This window comes from Furipterus horrens, unplaced genomic scaffold, assembly GCF_987537825.1.
Source record: "Furipterus horrens unplaced genomic scaffold, mFurHor1.1.pri manual_scaffold_4, whole genome shotgun sequence".
NCBI classification, from domain to species: domain Eukaryota; kingdom Metazoa; phylum Chordata; class Mammalia; order Chiroptera; family Furipteridae; genus Furipterus; species Furipterus horrens.
In genome coordinates this window covers 151,811,107-151,836,561 of record NW_028327174.1, presented here as the reverse complement: position 1 = coordinate 151,836,561, position 25,455 = coordinate 151,811,107, and the positions used below count along the sequence as shown (strand labels likewise).

At 33.7% G+C, this 25,455-nt stretch overlaps 1 protein-coding gene across 2 annotated transcripts in view; it reads right to left on the bottom strand.

The window, feature by feature from the left end:
• Positions 1 to 25,455, bottom strand: part of RFX3 (regulatory factor X3) — a 284,844-nt gene that overhangs the window by 16,304 nt on the left and 243,085 nt on the right. For both annotated transcript variants that reach the window (XM_090275842.1, XM_090275843.1), the window contains exons 11-15: positions 25,288 to 25,442; positions 21,303 to 21,400; positions 17,931 to 18,080; positions 11,359 to 11,567; positions 5,344 to 5,497 (exon numbers count right to left, since the gene is read on the bottom strand). In XM_090275842.1, coding sequence (XP_090131968.1) covers positions 5,344 to 5,497; positions 11,359 to 11,567; positions 17,931 to 18,080; positions 21,303 to 21,400; positions 25,288 to 25,442 — 766 coding nt within the window. The remainder of the gene's footprint in view (positions 1 to 5,343; positions 5,498 to 11,358; positions 11,568 to 17,930; positions 18,081 to 21,302; positions 21,401 to 25,287; positions 25,443 to 25,455) is intronic.

Genomic DNA, 25,455 nt, shown 5'->3' with positions numbered 1-25,455 from the left:
GATTTTTTCACTCAAGTTTTATCCTAAAAGATTGACTGTTGAATTATTATTGCTCTTCTTCAGTTTTTAGGTTTTGAAGATTTTTTTCCCCTCTTTTTTGAGTACCTAAATTTGGATAAATCCATGACATTTTTCTTTTGATGGTAAATCCTTAATGGTTCTTCAACTTTTTCCCTAAAAATATTACTAAAATGTTATCTTTTTATATTTATATTCATAATTAAAACCATCTTTTGTGCCTATTTTTTATTTCACAAAGTTGGTTATATAGGTGGCTTAAATATACTATTAAATAAGTACGATTACATTATGATAAAGAGAATATAAATAAAATAGATTAAAAAAATGTTTGTCAGAGAATGCTTTTATGAAGAATAAAAATTTATAGACTTGATAAATATATTAATGGACTATGTGTATGTTAAAAAAATAAAGTATACATGCCATAAACTTCCAAACAGATTTCAAGCAGTCATAAAATTCAAGTAAAAGAATATTTTTTTCTGCTCAATTTTTCTTGTTAGAGCTGCACAGAAAGCCTTATTATTGTTTTTTCTTTTTTTAATTCAACAGTTGTGCACAGAGATGCAACTTGTCTGTTTTATTTTTTTCCTACTCTTAACATTTCAACACTGCCAGAAAGCCTATGGGCACATTTATTATATTTAAATAATTCAAAAAAATTACATAAATTTTAGCAGTAAATAAATTCTCTTTCCTTTTAATAATCTAGGCAAAACTAATAATAATGAAATCTCGAAGGGCAAATGCTTTATATAACCTACTAGTCAGTATTAATATAGTAGCACAGTGGCATTTAAGGTAAAATTTGGAGCTGTGATGCAGTTTCCTTTGGGGCTCCATTATCCAGTAGTCTTCACTTCAAAAACTGAAATGATGGTGTTCCAGTAAATGCAAAAGTAATATATTGTATGATTATGTACTGTATTTGTAGGTAAAACATGTACTGGTCTCTCTTGCCTGGTCAACTAACGTAAATAATATCAATTTTAAAACTCATTTATTCACATTAATGAAACAATACATTTATTGTCTTTGAGTTCCTTTAAAGGGAAAACCTTTTTCTTTGCTGCTTAATCTATTTAGCTGTCTGACACCTCTCTCAAATAAAGCACCCATAAAAGCAAAACAAAGTTCCATGAAGCTTGACTGTTTTCCAGGTTTCCCCACACTGATTCCTGAACTGTTTTTGCTCAATTCCACCCCATTCTGTAGCAGTTAAGAAGCACAATAATTAACAGCAAAGACAACTCTGGTATCAAACTGCTTGCTTTCTTAACCTGATTTCATAACTTAGTAGCTGTGTGACTTTGGACACATTACTTGATGGCTCTAAGGCTCATTTCATCACCTGTAAAATAGCTTAGTAATAATTTTCACTCATACTGCTATTGTGAGTTGCTAAATTAATGTATATAAAGCACTTAGAAGAATGTGGGGCACCTAACTGATAAGTGCTATGTGGGTGTCAGCATCACTTGAATTTTTTGGTTTTCCGCCCTTACCCAATTCTGCCTTTTGTGTGATGTGGTGGGGTATATTTGGGTTCTCTGGTACTTGAACCTCAGATTTCCCATGAAAACTCCCCCTTGGCCGTGCTCCCTTCCATTTTAGGCAGGACCTGTATCCACTTTCCCTGTGCCTGCAGTGGTCTTCAGCCCTTACCTCCAAATTCTCACCGTCCTCCCATAGTTAACTTCTGTTTTCTTTTAGATTTCACTTTAAACAACTCTGTTCTGGGGGAAGTCTTCTCTGGCTATCCTAGGCTAGGATAAACGGCTTATGATTTAAGTATTCCTATATCCATTTAGGTTTTCTTTATAGCACTCACCAGACTTCATAGCTGTGTAGTTAATGTGAATATTTGATAAATATAAATATGTCTCCTCTACTAAAAGTAAGCTCCTTGAATGCAGGATCCAAATCCATTTTGTTCCTTATATCCTAATCATTAAAGTGTCTGGCCTATAGTAGGTAAGAAATATTTGTTAAAGAAATGAATAAATTATTTTCAGAGATAAGTCCCAGGGTTAAATATGAGTAAACATGATTTGCCCAAGATTATGCCACTATAAATGACAGAACTATAAGTAGAATTCAGTTCTTATGACTCAAAGCCCTCCATTATTTCTAGGCATTAAATCTTCAACTACTCAAATCATACAAAGAACCACGCAATTTCTATTGTGTAGGTTCTAGAGTAAAAGTAGAAATCAGAAAGTAGAGATCTAAGGTAGACTGAGGGAACTGGGCCTCCCTAAGCAACTGATATGAAAGTTATGAAGTAGGAATTAGGGTGAGGGCGAGGAAAAGTTAGACAGAGAGTTCCAGGGAGAAAGAACCATCTAAACAATGGTCCAATGATGAGAAAAGCTTGAGGAGTTAAGAACAGAAAAAAGACCACTGTGACCACAACAGGAGTTAAGAGGAAGGCTGAGGTTTAACCTACTGCACCAAGGAAATAATTTTGTTTCTTAAACAAACAGAAGAGAAAGACACTGAAGGTTTTAAGCAGTGGTAACATAATCAGCTTTGTATTTTCATAAGATACTAACTGCTCTATAGGGGCGGGGGTAGGTATAGAGCAGACTTAGTAATTGGTTGGATATGGGGGTCCAGATAGAAAGAAAGATTGACATTCAGGTATCCAGTATGATCACCAGGGAGGACTGTAGTATCACTTATAGAGAGAGAGCCATTAGTAGATAGATCAAGTGTTTATTTTTATTAAGTGTATATTAATTAGCTTTCAATAAAGTGACAGTTACTGTTTTTATGGTTGTTTTTACTGATGACTGAAAACCACCTGCTGTGATTAAGTGTAATGGTGATTTTTAGGTGTTGCTCTCATTCTGTACATAGGTACTTCTGAACTTGGTGTTTGGAAAGAAAGTCACCTAAGGAACTAAGAATGCAACTGAGCCTCAACATGAAAAAGCCTTTCCCTTAAATATGATTTCTAGGGTAGACTTAATATAACATGTGAGGGACACATTAATAAACAGCATTTCTTTTTTATGAATTTCCTTCTTCTTTTCCCAAGAATCAAGAAAGTTTAGATATGATAACATGACCTTGGCCCACTGGTTTATCATGGCTAACAGATGTTTGAGGCATCATTGTATGGGAGATCAAACTGACAAAATTAACTTTAATTGGCCTGTGCTAAATAATGGATGAGTATAGACACATCAAAGGACTCTGATAAATTGAGTAAGGGGACAGATAGTAAGCAAAGAAATCAAGAGGTATGCTTAGCTCTTTGACCTTACAGAAAGTATTTCATACCTTATTTTATGACCTAAATGTTATTCATATCCTATTTTTGCTTCATTTAACAACCTGTCATATTTCTATTTACTATTTATACATAGTAAAAAGAATGCCTGTTAGAATAGTTAGTTGGCAGTATTAACTATGTAAGGCCATTTTCATTTTCATTCTGGTAAGCCAGTACTACCTATACAGCAAGCATATGAGACAACTGCTAAGCCTTCACACTGCAGCTCATGACCCCTGCCTTTGCTCTGCTGAGATACCAGGAAAGCAAAGACCGCGCATCTGGAGTAGCCACATGGTGCTAGTGAGAATCCTTGTTATCATTATCCTGATCATTCTATTAACAAAGTCCTGAAGCATATAAGGTGAATGGCAAAACAGGTTAAATATGCCAAAAGGCATGTCATTTCATAAGTTTTGAGTCCAGGGTTGAGAGATTTCACAGTAACTAATCTACATGCCCACTGGGCATTTTGAAACCAGGCATCTATAAAAGAACTAAGGAAAGATGCACTAAGGGCAAGTCAAATCTAAGAAAAGTCTATATTGTTTTGGTCACACCAGGTCCTGCTTAAAATCTAAAACCTACAATGAGTCTTGCTTAATCTCACACAATTACCATTAAGAAACATTATATAAGCACATACATATCAGCATACAAGAGATTTTGAAGAAAGAGGAATATTTTAACTTACATTCTGAATAAATTTAACATGTATTTTATTTATATTAGAATACTTAGAGAGGCCCTTAAGGTATTTTATTTTATTTATTTTTATAAAGTTTAAAAAATTTTATTTATTTGTTTTTACAGAGAGGTGGAGGGAGAAAGAGGAAGAGAAACATCAATGTGAGAGAGAAGAATCGACTGCCTCTCATACATGCCCCTAACGGGGACTGAGCCCACAATCCAGGTATGTGCCCTGACCAGAAATCAAATCGGCAACCTTTTGCATTGCAGAATGATGCCTGACCAACTGAGTCACACAAGTCAGGGCACTTAAAGTATCTTAATATATGTTTAAATTTATACCTTTACTATCATATTTATTAAACTAGGAGAAGCACCTCAATTTATTTTCACTTTTTAAATTTAAATTAGCACATACACAGAGCTTAAAAATGCACATCTTCTTTACTGCTGTGGGTAATTTGTAATACTGTCTAACCTGGTATGATACAGCAAAATCTCAAGTACCCCAATTTAATACAACAAAATGAGCCAGTGCTGAATCATTTGAGCATTTGCATCTACACTAATTATATTAACAAACCCTTGCTTATTTTAACTTCAGAGTTTTAGCTGACATTTGTTGAAAATCAGACATCTTGCTTACTATCTAAAAATTCTGAAGAGAAGAATTTTTTTCTTCACATCATTAGTGATTAGAAGCCCGGCTTTGAAAAACCGAGTATTCCAACTATATCTCCATCTATTGCTGGCTATGTGACCATCTAATCGCTCTGCGTCTGAGCTTTCAACTTGAATCTCAGATGATCATCTGTAAAACAGGATACAGGTGTACCTATCTCAAAGAGTTGTTAAGTGTTAAATGCTCTGTTACATGTAAAGGACTTAGAACTGTGCCTGGCACATATAAGTGCTCCCCAAAAGGTTATCATTATTCCCTGCTTCATTTTGATTTTTGGGCACTGAGAGTGTCTTGTAAATACATATTTAACTTTTTCTTCTGTATTCTTAGCCCTTAGTGTTATCAGAAGCATCAATCTTATTTTCCATTCAATTAGCTTTTCTTCTTTAGTCCAGTGATTTTCAAACTTTTCTTTTACATAAGTACCTTTGTAAGATATTCAAACACAAATTTCCACGATATAATCTATAATTTTAGAATCCTTTAAGAAAATGCACATGAACAGAGGAACTTAAAGAACCCTGAAATAAATCCATAGCCCCTCCATGGTCTAAGCTTATTGGTTAGGAACCATTGCTTTAATAAATAATTAATATATTTAGATTAAAATGTAATTCAGGTTCTTCTTTAAAAATACCTCATGTGTCATAGCTCTTTCAGCTTCTCTTACCTCGCCCATGACTGCTATGGGTGTTTCTCCTGTTGCCTGAGCAACACGATGTTCTACCAAGTAGAACATATACTCATCGTAGAGTAGACGGATCAGGTGGAAGGAGCCAAAGCTAGCAGCACTGCGTAAGGTTAAGTCCCGAATAACCATTGAGCTGTTCCAAGAGAAAAGACATATGCAGCCAATATTACTGACCAGGATTTGAGTTCAATGCACTTTTCCTCTTAAAAGAAGTCAAGTTGAGGTCTGAAAGGTTGGTATGGCACACAACCTGCCATGCAATAATTTCATTATTGAAAGCTGTTGGCTCAACTCTTTGAAAGAGAGGGGTAAAAAAGCCATTTTACTAGCGTAGGCAAGTCTGCTGATTCCATTAAACTCCCATATGGGTCAGAATTGAATTTTGAAAAGTTGATTACTCATTACCATAAGAAAAAGCAACTCAAAGTGAAAATTCTATTGAGGAGTAAACACTGTGTTACCACCTCTCCATGACAGTGACTTTGATGTATATTTTTGGACAAATATGTATTTGTTGTGCCATAAAAAGATTAGAAAGTATACTAAGTAATGTCCCAGATGTGGCAATGTAGAATGTAGTGCATACGTACAAGGATCTGTGGAAGCTGCGTTGGAAGGCAAGTTTATTGTGGTCCCAGTTTCTTACTGGTCTCAACTTAAATTAAGGTGATTTTCCAGGAGAAGTGAAATAAAATCAATGAAGAAATGTTTGAAAAATGTGAAGATTGACTTAATAAAATATAATACCAAAATATGAACAATATTATTAATAAAATACTAACAACAAACTCAATTATATTTAAAATGTAAATAATTCCAAAATAAAACTTTGACTTTGCTGAGGTAAGCCAGTCATTAGCTTGTCTGTGCACTTCAAACCTCTTTAATATTTCTAACTTAGAGTCAAAGTGGGTATGTGTGGGGAATCTTGGCGTGTGTGGGCATGTGTGTTTTTCATCACTTTTATTTAGTGGTCTTTTCTAGAGATTTTTGGCCTAGGTAAACTAAATAGTCATTACATTCTTTTTTTAAAAATAATTTAAATACATGTTTTACTTACTTATTTTTTTAAGATTTTATTTGTTTTTAGAGGGAGGAGAAGGAAGGGAGAAAGAGAGGGAGAGAAACATTGATGTGTGAAAGATACATCGACTGGTTGCTTCTCGCATGCCCCCAACTGGGGACCTGGCCCACAACCCAGGCATGTGCCCTGACTGGGAATCAAATCGATGACCTTTTGATTTGCAGGCCAGGGCTCAATTTACTAAGCCATGCCAGCCAGCATGCTATTATATTCTTAATATACAGATAATGTATTATAGAACTGTACAATTGAAACGTATGTAATTAATCAATGTCACCCCAATAAATTTAGTAAATAAATTTTAAAAAATAACTCACCTTATTCAAAATTAAAGAAATTCAAATTAATCATCTATTTTACTGTAAGAAATGAAAAGATCCAATGTTGCAGAGATAGGTATGGCAAAAGGACTCTCATGTACTATTTCTGCAAGTATAACTTCATAAAACTTCTGTAGAAGAAATTTGTCAATATTTGTCAAAATTTAAAATGCATGAATCCTTTGACCTAGCAATTCCAATTCTAGAAATTTATACAAATGAGTAAAGATAGTTTTAATTGAAGCGATATTTCTACTTGTGAGAAACTATTGTGAGAAACTAAATACCCATTAGTAGGATGCTGATTAAACAAACTATGGTTCATTCATATATGGAATTTTAAGCACTAGTTTAAAGAAGTGAAGTAAGTAGACAAAAAAGTAGTAAGATGGAAAGATGCCTATAATATAGTGTTAAGTTAAAGAAGAAAAATATATGAGGAGCTCAATTAACAATAAAATCTATGCATAGTTTTTTTAAAACCCTACCCCTAAATAGTAATGTTTAATAGTTCATTAGCATTGAGATAGCACAATTGAATAAAATAGTATTAGTCACTTTAAAAGTTCAAATCCTCCTACCAGAATTTATTTCAAGATATATGCACAATTTTATAAAATATTATCACTAAAGTATTTTTTATAATTGTATCACAACACCAAAAACTACCTAAGTGTTCAAGAATAAGGTAAAAGGGACTATTTAAATAATTTATGAGACATATATGTAATGGAATATTGTGAGGACATTAAAATTATGTTTTTAAAGATATTTAGTGATAAGTGCTCAAGATATAATGTTTAATGAAAAATGTTAAGAAAAAATACAGATAATAAACTGTGGTAAACAACTGGATCCCAATTTTAAATAATGCTAAAAAACAAACAAACAAACAAACAAAAAAACCAACCCATAACATTTTACCAGTCATTATTTCTGGGTAGTAAAGTTATGAATGATTTAAATTATTTTAGGCCTTTAGAGTTCCCTTAAAATATAATAACGCTTAAACCATGTAAATAACTAAGGAGAATATTCATAATGATTAACTTATTATTAAAAGAAATGCAAAGTCAATTGTTTTTTTCCAAGAAAATTCACATTCATCCTTTCATTCAATAGGTATTTATTGTGTTTCTTTGTACTAGGCTCTTGCTCTAGAACAAGACAGAAAAATATTTGGTTTCAACAGAACTCATATTCTAGTAGGAGAGACAGTTAATAAAAACACAAGTAGATATAAAATATAAAGTCGGGCTCCAAAAAATTAAACTGGAGTAAGAGGGTGAGAGGCATTTTAAGTTAGGGAGTCAGGAAAATCCTTTCTGAGGAGGTGATATTTAAGCAGAAACTGGACCAAAGTGAGGGGTTGAGCACACAAACATGTGAGCTTTTCTAGAGGAAGAAAAGGAGAGCAAATGCAGACCTTGAGGCAGAACTATGCCTGACATGTTCTGAGAACAGCTAGGAGAGGCTAGTTTGGCTGGGGCACCATAAGCAAAGAGAAGAGGAATACAGGATACAGTCAAGAGGTCACCACCAGTAGCTTTCACTAACACCAACTTCTGTTAGAAAGTGAAAAAAAATCTGCTGACCTTCAGTTATAATACCTAGTTATTTTTAAACATATTGATGAGCATGCATGCCATGAAATTATTGTCACATGTTTAGAAAAGAATCAGTTGAATTATATTATTAATGCTATGTCTACTTTATTAGCTCTGTGTTGGGCCTCTGTCCTACAAGCCAAGTATTAAATGACACAATTAACAATTTAATTGGAAATCTATTGTACGATTCTGACTTCTGTAAGATACGTTGCAAAATTGACTCCATCGAGTTTCATGTTGCTAAGTTACTATGAATTCAACTCCTTTCAAAATCATTTATAAGTGTTAATTATTTTATAATGGATGAGAAATACCCTTGTGTATTTATCTTTATAATTCATGGTGTGGAAACTGAAACATTTATTCTAACACATGATACTCAATCCACCTCCGTATGTCTTTGGGGATATATCACACTATTCATAAGAAGAGAGGTGAAAACATCACACCTGTGAACCTCATGTGAAATCTAGTTTCAAACTGCTTATATTTGATTCTAAAAGAGTAGTACTTTTTTGAAAGTTTATATACTGTTAAGCTGTAGGCAAACTAGGTTCCCTGTGACCCCTTTCAAATCACTAGCAAAGCTATAAATTATGTTCCTTAAAAATGGGATATTTGGTTGACCCTAAGGGTGGCCCCTCAGTAATGCTGTGTTCTGTTAGCCACAAAATACACAAGCTGAGAAATGGCCCACATAATGTCTCCATTTCTGCTCAAGAAAGACGGTGATTTTTTTCCCCCCATTTCACTGGGTGCTAACAGTAAGCCTTTCAAAACCAGGTTAGGTAAGGAGAGACTCCATTTGGAAAAAAGGGTGTCTGCAGCGATACATCAACTGCCAGTTGATATCATGACTCTCTGCCAGTCCATTTCTATGTCTGTATGCATGTAAATAGACACACAGGATTTTAGATGAGATTAACTGACCTCAGAAATGAAGAGTCTGTATATGTGACTGCCAAATTCTTAATACAATGCCAAAAACATTTTAAAAATACTCTGCAATTCTGCTTCTCTGATAGTTTGTGAATGCAGTTTTTATTACTTCAATATGTTCTTATGCCTTAGTAAAAAATAGTTCAGATTTTAAAGGCTCTTAAGTTTTTAAGCTATTGACTTTGCCTACCAGCAGGAGGTATGCATCTGTCTGAATATGTCTTTCCTCCTGTGGCCCTAAACTGTACGCCTTTAAATCTTTTTGAAGTGAAAATAATAACCATAATAGTGTCTAATAATAACAAGCCAATTATCCTCGACTTGGGGAGGACAAAGGGCAGGCAAGAGATGATCTGGGTTTGTATATCTGCGAGAACAAGAAATACAAGTAAGTAATTTTCTCTTTTCAACCTACCTGTAACAGATCTCTGGGGAGACAAAGGCTCCAGGGGTGTGTTTCTAAAATGCTATCAACTAAATATAGTAAAAATAAAAACCCACAGGAAGCAATAAGGGTAGATCTGACATAATAACATAAGGAAGCAGTAAGAAGGGGGAAAAAAAAAACCTTGCTTTTTCTGATATAGAGGATGCACTATGCTTTTTGACATTTAGGTTTTGGGACAATCATTTAGTATAACTTATTTTTCATCAATCTTTCATGAAGCACATATACCATCTATATAATTTTCTCGTAAAAAAGTAGATGAATAAAAAGTCAAGCAAATGGGAAAATATATGAAATATTCTTAAGAAATATTCCCAAATTAAATTTTGAATTCAACTATCCATGCTACTTTGAGAACACTGTGACAATGTTTTCTAAATCTTTCCCATGCATCTAGGGAACACTTATATTTCTCATTAACAGCCAGGTTGAAGCCTAGCATTGGTTTTACTGAAGCATACCAGCGGCTTCTCAAATCATGTGGCCTACAGGTATTAAATATATGTGAGACAGAACTGTGGAATTACCTTATTTCAAAAACAAAAACAAAACAAAAACACAAAACTGGCAGGCTTTCTTTTACTACACTTGTAAGGAAAGTTTAACTCTTAATGAAACATATATAGTAGATCTGTAGCTCTACTTCAATTTAAGAAATAAGAATTAGACCAAATCAGTTAAGAAAGAAAGAAGTCACAATAAAAGCCAAAGCAACTACCATCATAATTAAAAGCTCTCTGGATCCAAGTAATCTGAAAGCCTTTCTCTTTCAGGGTTCCTCTATGTCTGCAAAAATATACATTTCTAACTATTTTATTTTAGTCAAAAAGTGATTTATTTTATACTGTCATTAGGTTATTGAATATTAAACTAGCTATGCATTAGAATCAGCCCAAATAAGTGTTTGAAAAAAGAATTTCTGATTTATTCCTAATCATTACTCCCTAATTATCAAGATTTTGATCCAGCAGGTTTTGGGGGATAGCTTGGATTTTTTTTTTACACTAATTCTGACGTGTAGCTAGGTTTAAAACAGTTGTAATCTATTAAATTAAGACATTAACTAGAATCACCTGGACAACATTTTAAAAAGCACACATTGTGGGGACTCACCTCTGCAGTTTCTGATTTAAGTGGATTTGGTGGAGGGACCTGAGAATTTGTATTCCTGACATGATTCCTAGCGACAGTGATACTACTGGTCCCTGAGAATCACTGAACCAGAGATGAAATAGAAGAATGGTGCTAAGACCTCAGGAAAGAAGCCTAAATAATGTATGTTTGCCAGCGGGAGGACTGTAGCCCTTTTCTGACTGTTGCTGAACACGTTATCTAGACTGGAATCTTAGATGTTCCCATCCGAGAACTCTAGGGCTGTGAGCAAGAGGCTTGCTTTTCCTAGCAGAAGGCTGATTTTCATGAGCTTCCCGGTACATAGTGCTGTAATCAGTGAATTGTGGTGAAGATAATCACAGCAGGATATTTCTGCCAACTAGAGTCTTCACTCATTTATTTTCTTTTGTCTGAGAAGCATGTACATACACCGTATTTGCAGACTGTGAAAATAAAGCATAGTAAAAATTGAGATAATACCTGTAGAAAGACCATTTTAGCAGGAATTGCCTGGCAGCTTTAGGAAAACTGGGTCTTCCTTCATAGGGCTTCAGGGCTTGCATCATCACATTGTCAAGCCACGCGGCCCATTGCTCCAGGGTGCTCTGCTGCTGAAGAGTCATCTTGAAGTCTGTTTCTAGTCTTTGAACCATGTTGTCATCACACTGACACACCCAGGAAGCCTGCTCCTGGGACAATACACAGAAAGCAGAGGAAAAGTTCGACTCAACATTTTTTCATCGAATGTTAGCAATCAAACCATATGTATGAATGGGAAATTATAATGAAAGCTTCAAACAATTTAAATGAATTAAGAAAATGGACACCTACCTGTCAGTTGTTAGTGAAAATACCATCGCCTTTGTGTATGCAAAAGTGATGTGACATAAAAGCATGGCTTGGTTTTCTATTGGGTTGGCCAAAATGTTCGTTTAGTTTTTTCAATACAATGGTCCTAGTATGCTGGTAGTGCTTAGTTGTCTAACTTCATTCAAAACAGTTTTATTAGATTGTATTGTGAGAGCTGCCATATCAGCTTGCATTTTAAAAAACATCATCAACACTGGCGAATTTTTGTGCAGCCATTTTAATATTGAAGATGCAACATTTTCGGAGTATTATGCTTTATTATTTTAAGTAAGGTAAAGATGCAACTGAAATGCAAAAAGGATTTGTGCCTGGCTCTGTTTTGCTTGTAAGTTTAGGGAACAGACTGACAGCTGCCAAAGGAAAGGCTGGAAGGGGGGGAGGTGAGGAATGATGGAAAGAAGGGGAAGGGATTAGTCCAAGAACATGTATGAATGACCCATGGGCATGGACAATGGGGTGGGGATGGACTGTGGAAGCAGTGGGTTGTCTGCATGGAGGAAGACAAAGGACGAAAAATTTGGAAAACTATAATAGAATAAATAAGAATTTTTTTAAAAGAAAAAGATTTTTGTAGTGTATGGAGAAGGTGCTGTGGTTAATCGAACATGTCAAAAGTGGTTTGTTTAGTTTCTTGTGCTACTGATATTCTGGCCAAGTAATTCTTTGCTGTGGGGCTGCCTTATGCACTGGAAGATGTTTAGCAGCACCCCTGGCCTCTACCCACTAGAAGCCAATAGTGAGAGATGGCCAACATACTCAAAATATCCAAATCAATAATATTATTGGTGAAATGAAAAATGTGTCTTTTATTTTATGGAAAATTAAAAGGACTTTTGGGCAAAACTTAATATATTAGCTAGCCTGTAGGGAAGACAAAACACCTGATTACTGAAGAAAAATAAAAGGCTTGGACCTACAGTATGCAAGGTCTGTCATTCTACTCAGTTTTTATGTAGCCTGCAAAAGTTCTTTTTGTTTCTTTCCAATCAGATAAAACTTTAAGGGCCAATTCATTTGAGAGGATTTAGGGCAAGTAAGACAAATAAACAATTTTGACTGACCAAAAGTAGTCTTTCAGGATTAAAACAGAAACAAACACTGAATATGAAAAGTACCAGTATGCTGTATGTGTTTTATAAATTGGAAACAAATCTCAAGGGCTGTCAAGGCAAGGCTATGAATGCAAATTAATTTACAGAACTGAAAACAACAATAACAATAACAAAAATATGTTTGAGAAAATGTAGATATGCTACCTGCCAAGAAACTCAATTCCTACAGTTTTCCTTCTGGTTCTGATTGGGAAGTTTCATGTTTGGTAATAGGAATGAAAATAGAAACTTTTAAGGCTACTTTTCAGTGTTTGCCGTAAGTTTTATGTTTCTGGTGCTACGTTGTCTTTTAAGATTAAAAAGAAAAAATATATACTCTCATGGTCAGAATATAATTATTTCATAATATAATATTTGACTGAGAGTCAGGTGATCTGCATTTTAATATAGGGTCTGAATCAACTAAACTGACCTCAAGCAATTCATTTAATTTTCGTGTCCTCATTTTCCCTCAACATAAAATTAGAAAAATGAAATGTGACAATAATTTTTAAGCTGGGTTCATTGTGTCCAGATAATATTTTCAAGCTAGGTTTCTGTGGAGGGGTGTCTGTGAAGGTCCTAATTCTATACTCAAAACATTGTGAATATGTGTGTATTCTTCTGTAAAGAGTGTCTGTCTATAGCGTTCATTCTCTCTACTCTCAAAGGACAAGTTCATTCAAATCAACAATTTCAACTGAATAAACTCCTAATCTCCACTCTCTGGTTCCACTCTGTCTCCTCATCCTATAAACTTTACCTGTTCGAGAGACATTTCAACAGGGAGATACTTCAAATACAAAATGCCAAACTTCATTCACTTTGTTTCCCCAGGGAAATCTGTGGTTCTTCTATATTCCCAGCTGATGATACCATCTACTATCTTTTATCTAATTAGTCATAAACATTTTCAGATTTTACCTCCTAAATACCACTTTTAAATATTTTAAGTGCATTGAAATGTGACTATAGAAGAATTGAAAATACAATAAAAAAGGAACAAAATATTAATATCTAAATGCTAACATAAAGGATAACCACAATATGCTACAGTATATGCCTTTCAATCTTTTCACATACAATGTGAATATGCATGTATGCAAATACATATATAAATATTTAAAATAAAAGAGGATCGTATGACACATCCTACTAGATATTCTGGTTAGTTTCACTTAAGTATATATAATAACTATCTTTTCATTTAGGAAAATACAGAGCTATATTTAATTTTCAATGATTGAATTTGCTTCAGTGCATAAATATATCACTATTTACACAATCAATTTCATACAATTCGACATTTCTGTTCATTCTAACTTTTTGCTACCAGGAATAATTGGGGTTTTTTTTGGTTTGTGCATGGATAATTGGGAGGAAGAACTTATTGGTACCCTCGAAGAATTTAATTTCATTTCTTACTGTAAATTCAAACTCACTATTTCCTTAAAAGTTAGTTTTTGCCAAGAAAAATGATAACCTAAAACCAAACTTAGAGAAATAAAGTCACAAGGCATTATTCTGGCTTTTCAAACTATTTTATATTATACTTCATTTTGCTACTCTCAAGACTGAAAATATACTGACAGTAGAGCATATTGTAAATATTCCCTTTTAAAATGAATTTGGATATTTTAATTCTATAATGGAAAAAGCTAAACATTAAAGATGTTCATTACTTACAAATAAATTATATTCAAGATGATAGAGTCAGTAGCTTTAAAATCAGAATTTTTAAAAAAATACAGAAACACAAGTATATGCAATAATTATGTTACCAGGTAAACCCATCGAAACCCATTTTGCCCATAATGTAGATGTCAAACGGTCCATTTACACACACACACACACACAAATCAGAAAATGATACCACTATAATGCTATCAATTAAAACAAACAAAGAAAAACCCAATTATACTGCAACAGAAAAATTAATCCTGAATGCATGAGGAAAAGAAGATATAGTTAGAGAAGAATGAAGTGGTGAAAGATAAATAGATATCCAGAAAGAAACTTCTTAGTATGTTAAGGCTCTTTGAGTATGATAATATTGATCTTTACATGTAATTTTGCTGTTTTAAAGTTTCCATATTAAAAGAGCATCACCCTTTGGTGTCAGTCTTATTAAGGTTAATCTTGTAGGGACAGGGGCAGCTTCCACATGAATAGGTGGTAAATGAAGAGGGTGATAAAGGTGGAACACTAGGAAGTAAACTGAGAAAACCAAAGGACTGAGAAAACCAGGCACAAGTGGGAAAAGAAAAGGAAAAGAATGAAGGGAGTTAAAATTGGAATATGGTACCTTAAGAAAGAGATTACTCATTAAAATTAATAAAGATGTGAGAAGTAAAATGTAGGGGGAAAAGAAGGGTACAGCACTGTGTCCATGTCCATGGTCTTCTGAAGAAAGGCAAGAGGATTTGGAGGCTAGATGTTTAATCACGTCATGCGGACTCAGGAAAACTTGATGGTTTAGAAGAGAGGAAGGGAAAAGGTAGCTTCAAAGTTGGTGGGTAGAGAATGAGCAGTAGACATATAATTGACCATTTATATGCAAAGATGGTGTCAAGGGTGGTGTTTATAACCTGGGAAAATTCATTAATGTAAATACTTCCCAGGGTTGCAGACATATAAGTACACAAATAAAAATAATGTTAACAGAAATTTAAAATCTCAGATATTATTAGGAATCATTCATTTATCTTCTGCGATTGAGCTCATTACTTTTGAAACTAGAAGTTGCCCCACTACTTCAGCTTTTCTTAAGGTACTTTTTTGTTCTTAATTTAAAAAAAAAAATTTTATTTATTTATTTATTTGGAAACATCACTGTGTGGTTGCCTCTCACTCGCACCCCCAACTGGGGACCTGATGTGCAACCTAGTAATGTGTCCTGACTGGGGATCGAACCAGCAACACTTGGCTCGCAGGCTGACGCACAATCCACTGAGCCACAGCAGCCAGGGATCTTAAGGTACTTTTAAATGTTATCTTTTCTGAATGAAGATTTGAAATAAACATTACAGTACAAATTTTAAGGTAATACAAACTTTTAATATTCTCACTAGAATTAGATAGTGTAAATTCCATTAAAATATATAAAACTAATGGCTTTGTAAATCAAATAGTTTGGTCTTGTAAAGGTTATTCATTTGCATGTGTGTATGTACATAGAGAAATTGAGAAACACATAGAAAGATAAATTTTTAAAATACTTTATATACATCACAACTATGTGCTCAATCCATTAAAGTCAGAAAGAACAACTAACTTACTATATCCTAAAATGACTCAAGCCCAAATATTAGTTTTTGATATATTTTAAATGATAAAACTAGATCAGAACTGCATATAAAATTTCTAGGAAATTGAGTAATTAATAGTTTGTTTTTAGGCAATGTTATTTTAAACAGTTTCATTGAGATACAATTCAGATATCATACAATGCCACTCATTTGAAGTATGAAGTTCAATGGCTTTTAGTATATGCACAGAGTTATGCATCCATTACCACAATCAATTTTAGAATGTCTTCATTTCCCCCCAAAGAACCCCCGCACCACTTATCTGTCATTTTCTGCCCCAGTCACCAGGACCTAGGCAACCATTAATCTACTTTATGTCTCTATAGGTTTTCCTATTTTGCAATTTCATATAAATGGAACCATGCAATATGTGGTCTTGTCTGTCTGACTTCTTTCATTTAGCACGATGTTTTTAAGATTCATCCATGTTGAAGCATGCATCAGAACTTCATTTTGTCTAAATGCCCAGTAACATTCCATGTGTGAATATATCATACTTTGTTTACACATTGATCAGTTAATGGACATTTGGGTTGTTTCTACTTTTATGCAGTTAATATGAATAATGCTATGAACATTTAAATACAAATTTTTATGGAGACATATTTTATTATTTCTTGTCACAGGAATAAAATTAGTGAGCCATATAATAACTCTGTTTAGCTGTTTTCCAAAGTGGCTATAATATTTTAATTTTACATTCCAGTCAGTAGTGTATGAGGGTTCTAATTTCTCCACATTCTCACCAAAACTTATCATCTGTCTTTTGGATTATACACATTTTAGTGTATGTGAAGTAGTATCTCATAGTAGTTTTGATTTTCATTTCCTTGGTAGATAATTATAGATAATTGTGTTGCGTATCTTTTCAGGTGCTTATTGACCATTTTGGTATATTTTTTTGAGGAATGTTTATTCAGATATTTGCCGATTTTTAACTAGGTTATCTTTTTATTATTGGTTTGAAATAGTTCTGTATTTGATTCCTGATACAATTTTTATCAGGTATATGACTTATAAAAATATTCTCAATTCTTTGACTTGCCATTTCATTTTATTGATGGTCTCCTTGAGAGCACAAAAGTTTTTAACCTTTATGTTTAGTTTATGTATTTTTTTCTTTATTATTACTTGTATTTTTAGTGAGCAATTGCACTGTTTTTATATGGTAACAGTTAGCTTTATTACCTTAGTATATAAAATGAACTATTAGTCAGGATTCCATAATAATATTCCTAAAATACTAATTTTTAAGTGTAAAGTACTAGTGGGTAGTCTGATCACAAGTTTCAAACATATTGTTTCATTTGGATGATCAAAATAGCCAAACATATTACACCTAATTCTTTTCAAATGAACAAATACCAGGCACTTATAGTAAACTCAGAAATAGAGCCATTCTTAGTTCTTTCTAATATAAGGTGGGGAAAGTAAAGGCCAGAGCAGTTAAGTAACTTGTCCAAGATCCCACAGCCAGGAGACAAGAATTTAACTTCCTGTTTATCTCACTTCAATGACTGGGACTGTCCTTAGTCCACTAACTATTCAGCAAACGCTGGTAACATGTGTTGTCTTCTAGTACCATAAATTTCAGCAGATTTTAACCACAAAACAGAAGAGCAGTAAAGTCATAGCTGAGTGAAATGCTCCTCTTTCAGGACATTATGAATAGAGATGGTGCCTATGTATTGAGGCAACTTTGCAAAGAAATATGATAATCCTAACTAAGAAGAAAAAAATAAATGTCTTCCCTTCAAAGACACGTTTTGAAAGAAAACAGTACCTGGACATTGGCAAAGTCAACACGGTTGAGGTCATTGAGCATCTGGTTAATCTGAGAAGTGTTCTGAAGCACTGCGCGAGCCGCCTGGGCCAGGTGATTGAGCGACGTGTATCTTCGCAGAGTCTGGGCAAAGGCACTTACAGCGGCAACCTGTAGAGAAATCCAATTAGGTTGGGATTGGTTTTCTCTCCAGTAAAAGAAACCAATGCAAATGTTCAAATCTTTATTCCCTTGCCAAATTTTAAAGGCTTCCCTCTGATAGTTATTTCAAATTCATTTGGTGGGAGAGCTTACTTGTAAATTGTATCATTTAACTCTCTAAACAAAGTATTATTTTCCTTTTAAGTGGGTTAAGGTCAAGAGTAAAACAAACTCCCACATTCTTCGACATCTGAGTGCAGCATTAATTAAACCAGTCTTACAAGTAACTACTCATCCACAGTAAGAAATGACTTTCTCTAGGGAAGCAGGAAAAATGTTGACTTTCCTTTTTTTCCCCCCTACTCTCTTTAGGACAGTCAACTACAAACTTCACAAATAAAATTTTTCTTCTTACTTGGAAAACCAAACTATAGAGTCCCACTTTTTTAAATGGATAAAAATATACACTTTTCAAAGCACTGTCATTCAGATTCATTTCTTACCTTTATTTTATAGAAACCTGGCTAATTTTGAGGTGAAACAGGTGTTGAGAGCCTTTGTAGCAATATAAATATAGCTAAAAAACATATCAGGTATAAACAACAAGAAGAACTTATTCAGAAAGTAAATTTCTACAAAATGGCTAGTCATAAAATCTTCATTTGTCCTTCAAAATTTACTTTCCATCCTTATCTATTCTGCTCTGTGCCAGAAAGATTGACCTGAATGTCAAAAAATACAGTAACTACCTTCCTTATACTCTAACTTAGTTGACTTCCAACGACAGGCACTGGCAAAGACTGAAGGATGGAAATAAAGAGAGGTCAAGTACTTATTCCCCATAATTTCTGTTTTCTGCTGTTTTGGCAGTCTTCGTTCCATTTCTAAGACCACAGTTCTGTAGCAAGAAGGAGACCACTCAATGCCGTGACTTTTACCTCTTTCCCTGTCAGACCTAGGGATGTTTGGTACTCCTCACTATTGCTAGTCCTGAGGTATTTTACCATTCCTTTTCTTAACTCTGTTTACACTTTTGGAAATAAAACCTTCGCAAACTCTCTTCAGTTATTTTCTCCTTTGAATATACCATTTGTTTCCTGCTACAACCCTGAATGAACCAGGCTACAATGAAAGATGTCAAAGATAATGCCAAAAAAATATATAGGTAAATATCTAAATCTTATGATCTTGTGATAACTTGTTACATGCACAGTAGATCTCATGAGCACTTAACTGTATTTATAGTAATGCACAGCATGGCACTGAATCACTATTGGTACAGAAGAAGCAACTGACTGAATAATCAGATGGTTGAGTGGTAGAAGGCATTCACAGGTCAAAGGAGGCAATGTTTTAAGACTATGTGGATGTTGGGGGAATTTCACATACCCTCAATTCCCTATTCCTGTGGTTTATATTAATCAAGTCCATACTATCTGCTAGGCACTGTGTTAAGTGCCTCATATATATTACTAGTTCAATTCTCATAACCATCCTATTAGACACATATTATGACTTAAAGAGGTTAAGTAGCTTGCTCAAGGTTACACAGAGACTATATTACAGTGATGGGATATGAACCTAGGTATTATCATAACAATGGCCAGTCATAAACTCAGTATTCTGTTTCCTCCGTCTGTGTAGATTGTCTTTATTAATTGAGTATTCAGCTGAAAAATGCTGCACACAGTGAGAGAGGAATAGCAGAAGGTACCTTGATGGAATCAAGGTAAATCAAATCAAATCTGGAGATCAATGAGTTGGCCAGTATTGCAACTGGATTACTACCACATCCACTTTGATGACATGGGAAGGGAGCTGCTTTCAACTGTCTGATGTACTGTTAGGAATATAACTGACTTTGCCAAAGTGGAAAGCATTCCTCTGGCCTCATAATCAAATAGCACCTCTTTCCTTTGCGTGCCTCAATGTGGCACTCTAGAACAGCACTGCCACGGAGAACTTCCTATAGTGATGGAAATGCAATACACAAGTGTCACCAAATATGCCGCCCACCATCTACATGGTGCTATAGAGCACTTGAAATCTAGTTAGCATGACTGAGGAACTAAATTTTAAGTTAATTTAAAATTAAAATTTAAATAGCCACATGTGGCTATCCCTACTGCATTGACAACACAGTTCTAAAGCAAAAATACAAGCTGGAATATCAATGAAACATTTTTTCTGTATGTCAGAAATAGACAGTGTTACTGCAAAGCTTCAGTCAAAGCAGAAAGAACTGGGAGCTACTTGTGTTCCCAAATAGACTTGCTAGTTACAAAGTGTCATTTATCAACCATATCCCCAAATTCAAAGATAATGTATAATGTTGGAGTCTGATGGTAGATACAGTCATTGACAAAAATAAGTGTAATTTTTGGTTCGTAAATTTAGGCAAAATTAGTTCAATTTTGCCATGGGGCATGTTCACAGATTAACCTAACGTGACATGGTTAGTAGAGAATGAAGTGGAGACTAGAATTTATATCTCTAGCTAAATAATCCACATTCCTGATATGCACTGATTAAGTATGAGATAATTGTTCACTTTAAGAAATCATTATTTGGCTTGGCTGGTGTGGCTCAGTGGATTGATCGCCGGCCTGTGAACCAAAAGGTCCCAGGTTCGATTCCCAGTCAGGGCACAAGCCTGGGTTGTGGGCCAGGTCCCCAGTTGGGGGCGCGTGAGAGGCAACCACACCGTGATGTTTCTCTCCCTCTCTTTTTCCCTCCCTTTCCCTCTCTCTAAAAATAAATAAATAAAATATTTCTTTAAAAAAATCATTATTTGATTCACAAAAGCATTCTCAAGTATTAAAAAGAAGTCCTGAAAGTAACAGAATATTAATTTACATGAACTTTTCACAGCACAACAAGCATAGCAGGGGACTTAAAAAAATCTAAAACTCATAAAGTGAGAACTACTTGAACATTCTAGGTTATTCTTTTTAATATCTGATATTAAGCAATCTGAAACATACTTTAGAAAAAGGTGTATAAATACACCACATTTAAAATGCTTCTCTAGTCTTTTTGAAAGGTATATTATCAAACATCTTTTGTGAAAGTTCCTTATTACATGGTTATAAAAAACAAATATAAAAATCAGTTTTAAAAATCATATATAATATCAACATTTAAAATAATGCCATTTTACAAGACACATAAAATTCATAGTCCAGAAAAATTTCCTAAACACAAAAGAAAAGCAAAGTTATAAAAGTGTACCTTGGTTTGTATCATTCTCTGTGGAATATTGTTCATGGCATTGGAAAGCCAACCTTCAAGGCTTTTTGCAAAATTTCGAATGGCTTGGGTCAAGGCACCTAAATATTAAAGAATAAAAGTAGAACGAAAAAGATACCACAGAACATTAACCTTTATGCTAGAATAAGGGAAAACATGTATATATGACATTTGAAATAGCACAGAACTTATATCGTCCTCACTGATGAGACTTTATTTAACATTATTTCTAACCTTCAAGAATTATATTTTGGGTTTTTTTCCCTTTTAAAGCTATTTTGCTCCCAGATACTTATTATACTTGGTTGGGGAATTAAAATATTCGAACATTTTTGCTTATTAGCAACATATACCAGTTGTGAATATACTTATGAAATTTTCTATCTTAGACAAAAACACTTTTCATTTACAGCTCTGTGCTCAAAGGCTATTTTCCTTTTAAGTTCTTCATCTTGAGTTTTCAAGCTCTTAACCTGTTTTCTTTTCTTTTCTTTTTAGTTAGAAAGAATAACGCAAAGCGTCCTCTCTTTCTCTAAGCCTCTATTTACATTATAACGTATCAGGGTAGTTATTTCTCACACTTGCTGCAAAGCAAAGTAAAAATTAAAATTGCCTAACTTGAAATTTTGGACAACTATTCTCCATTTCACTTGGCAGGTAGAGATAAAAGATCAGTGTGATAAAATTTCTGTCACAGAGACCAATATTCTTAAAATATTCCTAAAATGGTCCATTCCATATTCTTCATGTATCTGGTAAAAAACCTGAAATTGGGATAGGTTCCATGGGAATAGCTTTCTATGGTGGTCGTAAAACAATTAGAAGCATCTTCAATTATCAGAGATGACTGACTATTTTATAAGAAGGGATATGGCTAACTGAGATTGCTGTATAATTAATAGAAGACAGAATTCTGTTGTTCAACAAGTAATTCAGTCAATAACATTTTACTTCATCTGTGCCCAGAGTGCAGGGAGCAGTTTTAGACACTTAATAAATATATGAGGCATTCACAAAATAAGTTTTTGTAGGTTCTTTATAATAAGGGTAGGTATTACAATCGGTACTCTACTACAAAAAAACAGAGGTTACATTACTGTCCAAGACTCCCAAGAATATAAATGTTAATGATGGGATTAAATTTCTTGGTTTTCTTTCTGTGCTCAAATAAATCTGACATGCTTCTCTATTACTTTTGTTAAAGCAGATTTAGACAATTTAGTTCACTTGAATTACTTGCAAATTATACAAATATTACTAATCCAATAATAAAAACAGCTATTTTTTAAAACAATTACTTATTTAATGGGACAAATGAAAAAAGAGAAATTGAAATGGCTAAATTTTGATTAGAAAAAACACTTGAGAAGTGCAGACTATTAACGATGAGGATCATCTATTGGAAACACTGAGTTGGAAATTTCTTCAGAACTAGTCTTTTGAAATTCCCAAAACTTCCTACATTAGCCAAAAAAGAAAAAAGAAAGAAAAAAATATTTTCCTGCTGCATTATGTACTAGAGTCATGGAGGGCAGGCATGAATGGAAATGAAAAAGAGTGAAAAAAAATTAACGACACATTTTGAAACTCAGTAAATTTTTTTGCAAGATTCAATTTGACTATCTGTGTTTTACATTTTATATATAACTCAAACACTAGGAAAATTTACTTAAAAAAATAGTGAGTCTTGTTTTATCTACACAAATTTGATGCTAGAGAGATCATAAAATAAAAAGATATGTTTTGTATATCTAATGATTTTAAATTTTTACTTTTTTGTACTAACTGAAATTTTAGGCCACCTTTAAGTCTTTAAGTATACCTCATAATTGTACATTTAAGTGTTACCAATTGAGTTCTTATACAATTTTTTGCACTTAACTTTTCTTTTTCATTTTCAGATAAATGTATTTTAGAATATAGTAGCTTCAAGTTGACTTTAAATCAGTGTGAGATGCAGACATTTTTTTTGGCTAAAAAAAGGAATCCCATCTGGACAGTAAATGATAGAGTGAAGTACTAGTAGCCACAAAATAACAATTTTAAAAATAAACTATGTTTGCTCTCTCTATGGGTTCATGTCTGATCAAATTGTGCACATTAACTTTGACAACTTTTCTCATGAATGGATGTTTGAAATTTAAAATCTATTGCAAAGCTAATTTGTTTCAACCTGCTCATATTAATATTAAAATGCATACAATAGGAAGTTAGCTATCTAAACTGTATTTTATGCTTTATTTTGTTAAGTCTTTTTGTAGAATGGAAATTAAATTGCTGAATTTACTTGGTGTATTAATGAGTCTTGTAATTTCAGAGAAGTATAAAACTATGCTTATTTAAAAATTCCTGAAGTTGAGTTGTCTGCTGAATGTACAGACTAAGTGTTTGACCAAATAAATTGGTTTTCAAATCATGTTTTAAAAAAACCAAAGTCAAATGTATTGTGTATTTAAATTGTGGGGCTAACGTCATGATTTAAGTTAGAAAGCTTGAATTTATAAGTTATAGTCCTGTGAGCCTAACATGGAAGCTTAAGATTTTAGAGTTACTTAATGAATATTGATGTTGAGTTGGCTCAATAAGGAAAGTGCTCACTGACATCTCTTCTTATATCTCATGAGAGAAATTGGTGGGAAGATGCCACAGGCTAATGAGCTACCCTACGCAATTTCTCTTAAACATCTCTAGAGATTATAACTCAGAGCACAGGGAGCATGATGAAAACAAGAAAAATCAGATTCTGAAACATAAATCAGTGGAGAATTTACACATTGAAATTTTCATGACAATATCACTTTTAATCAATCTTTTAGTCAGGAACATGGTGTCGATAGAGTAGAAAACATTAGCAACCGATAAAAATGTGAGACAATGGGCAGCTGGATTTTTAAAAAACAAATTTCTATACAAATTTATGTGTTCATTGATATATAAGTATGTGTTTAAGTACATATTTTAAAGCGGCGAGGGACATATGAAATAACATATCTTCTACTGTTATCTACCATATATAGAAAAAAGTATAAACATAAAAATGTTAGTTTCTTCAACATTTGCTCTACTAAATCCCTACTTAAATATTGTCTGGAATAATTTAATACAAATCCTGTGAATGGTGTACTTGAAGTACATGGCTGCCAGTTTCATAAACTAATAAAAGATTGCTTTTATCTTATTAATGCCACTTTAGAAAGGAAATCCCGTCCCTAGTCTTTATGGTTACTAGTATGTGCTCATAAAGATGTAAGCATGAAATCATTCCAAATGCCCCTAACACAAGTATTCATAGTAGCATTTATATAGATGCTTGCAGAAAATAGCTTTGTTTGTTTTGAGTAAAAAGCAACCATAACTTTAAAAAGTAATCTAACTTATCTATATAATTCCTATTTGCTTCATGGTGGAAATATAATGCTCGTGTAGTTACATAGATTTTTTCCCTTTCTCAAAATGCCAGTTAACCACTACTGTTAATAAATGGAAACTGCATTTGTAGTTCTTAACATGATGTAGGTGACAAAGTAAATGCTTTTACAATATAAAGGAATTCAGCTTTGGTAGAAACCAAGATCAATTCATTTCAAATAAAAAACAACCATGAAAGAGGCTGCCTTAGCAATTATAGATTTTTTTTAAAAAATTGGCTTTATGAAGGAAACTGTATCCTTGCATAGAGTTTTTACATGATTGACTGACTGGCCTGGGAGTGTTCTTGCTGTCACATCCATAGGTTAGCTTTTATTTCAAAAAGAAAACTACTAAAGATTGAAAAACAGATCATTGCTCCCCTTTTACTACAGTTCTGCTCTAGGCTGCTTTCAGGCAATACTCTGTGTTGCACATTTTCTATGTGGCAAATCTAAATGAGATTAGAATCACTCTAGATTGCAATGTCCCTTCCCAAAACTTCCTAGGTGGAATGTATGAGAACAAAAGCATCCGTACTTGTCTGCATTTAACTTACTAGGAATAGGTCTAAGGACGTCGGGGATGAGAATCTCCACCAAAGCCTGGTACATCCCATGGTCACAGTTACACATCCATTTCAGGATAGACTCATGTTTGCACAGAGTAATCAGCTTTGCTTTCGGAAGTCGACTTTCTATTTCACTCAGATTGCTGGTGTGAATAA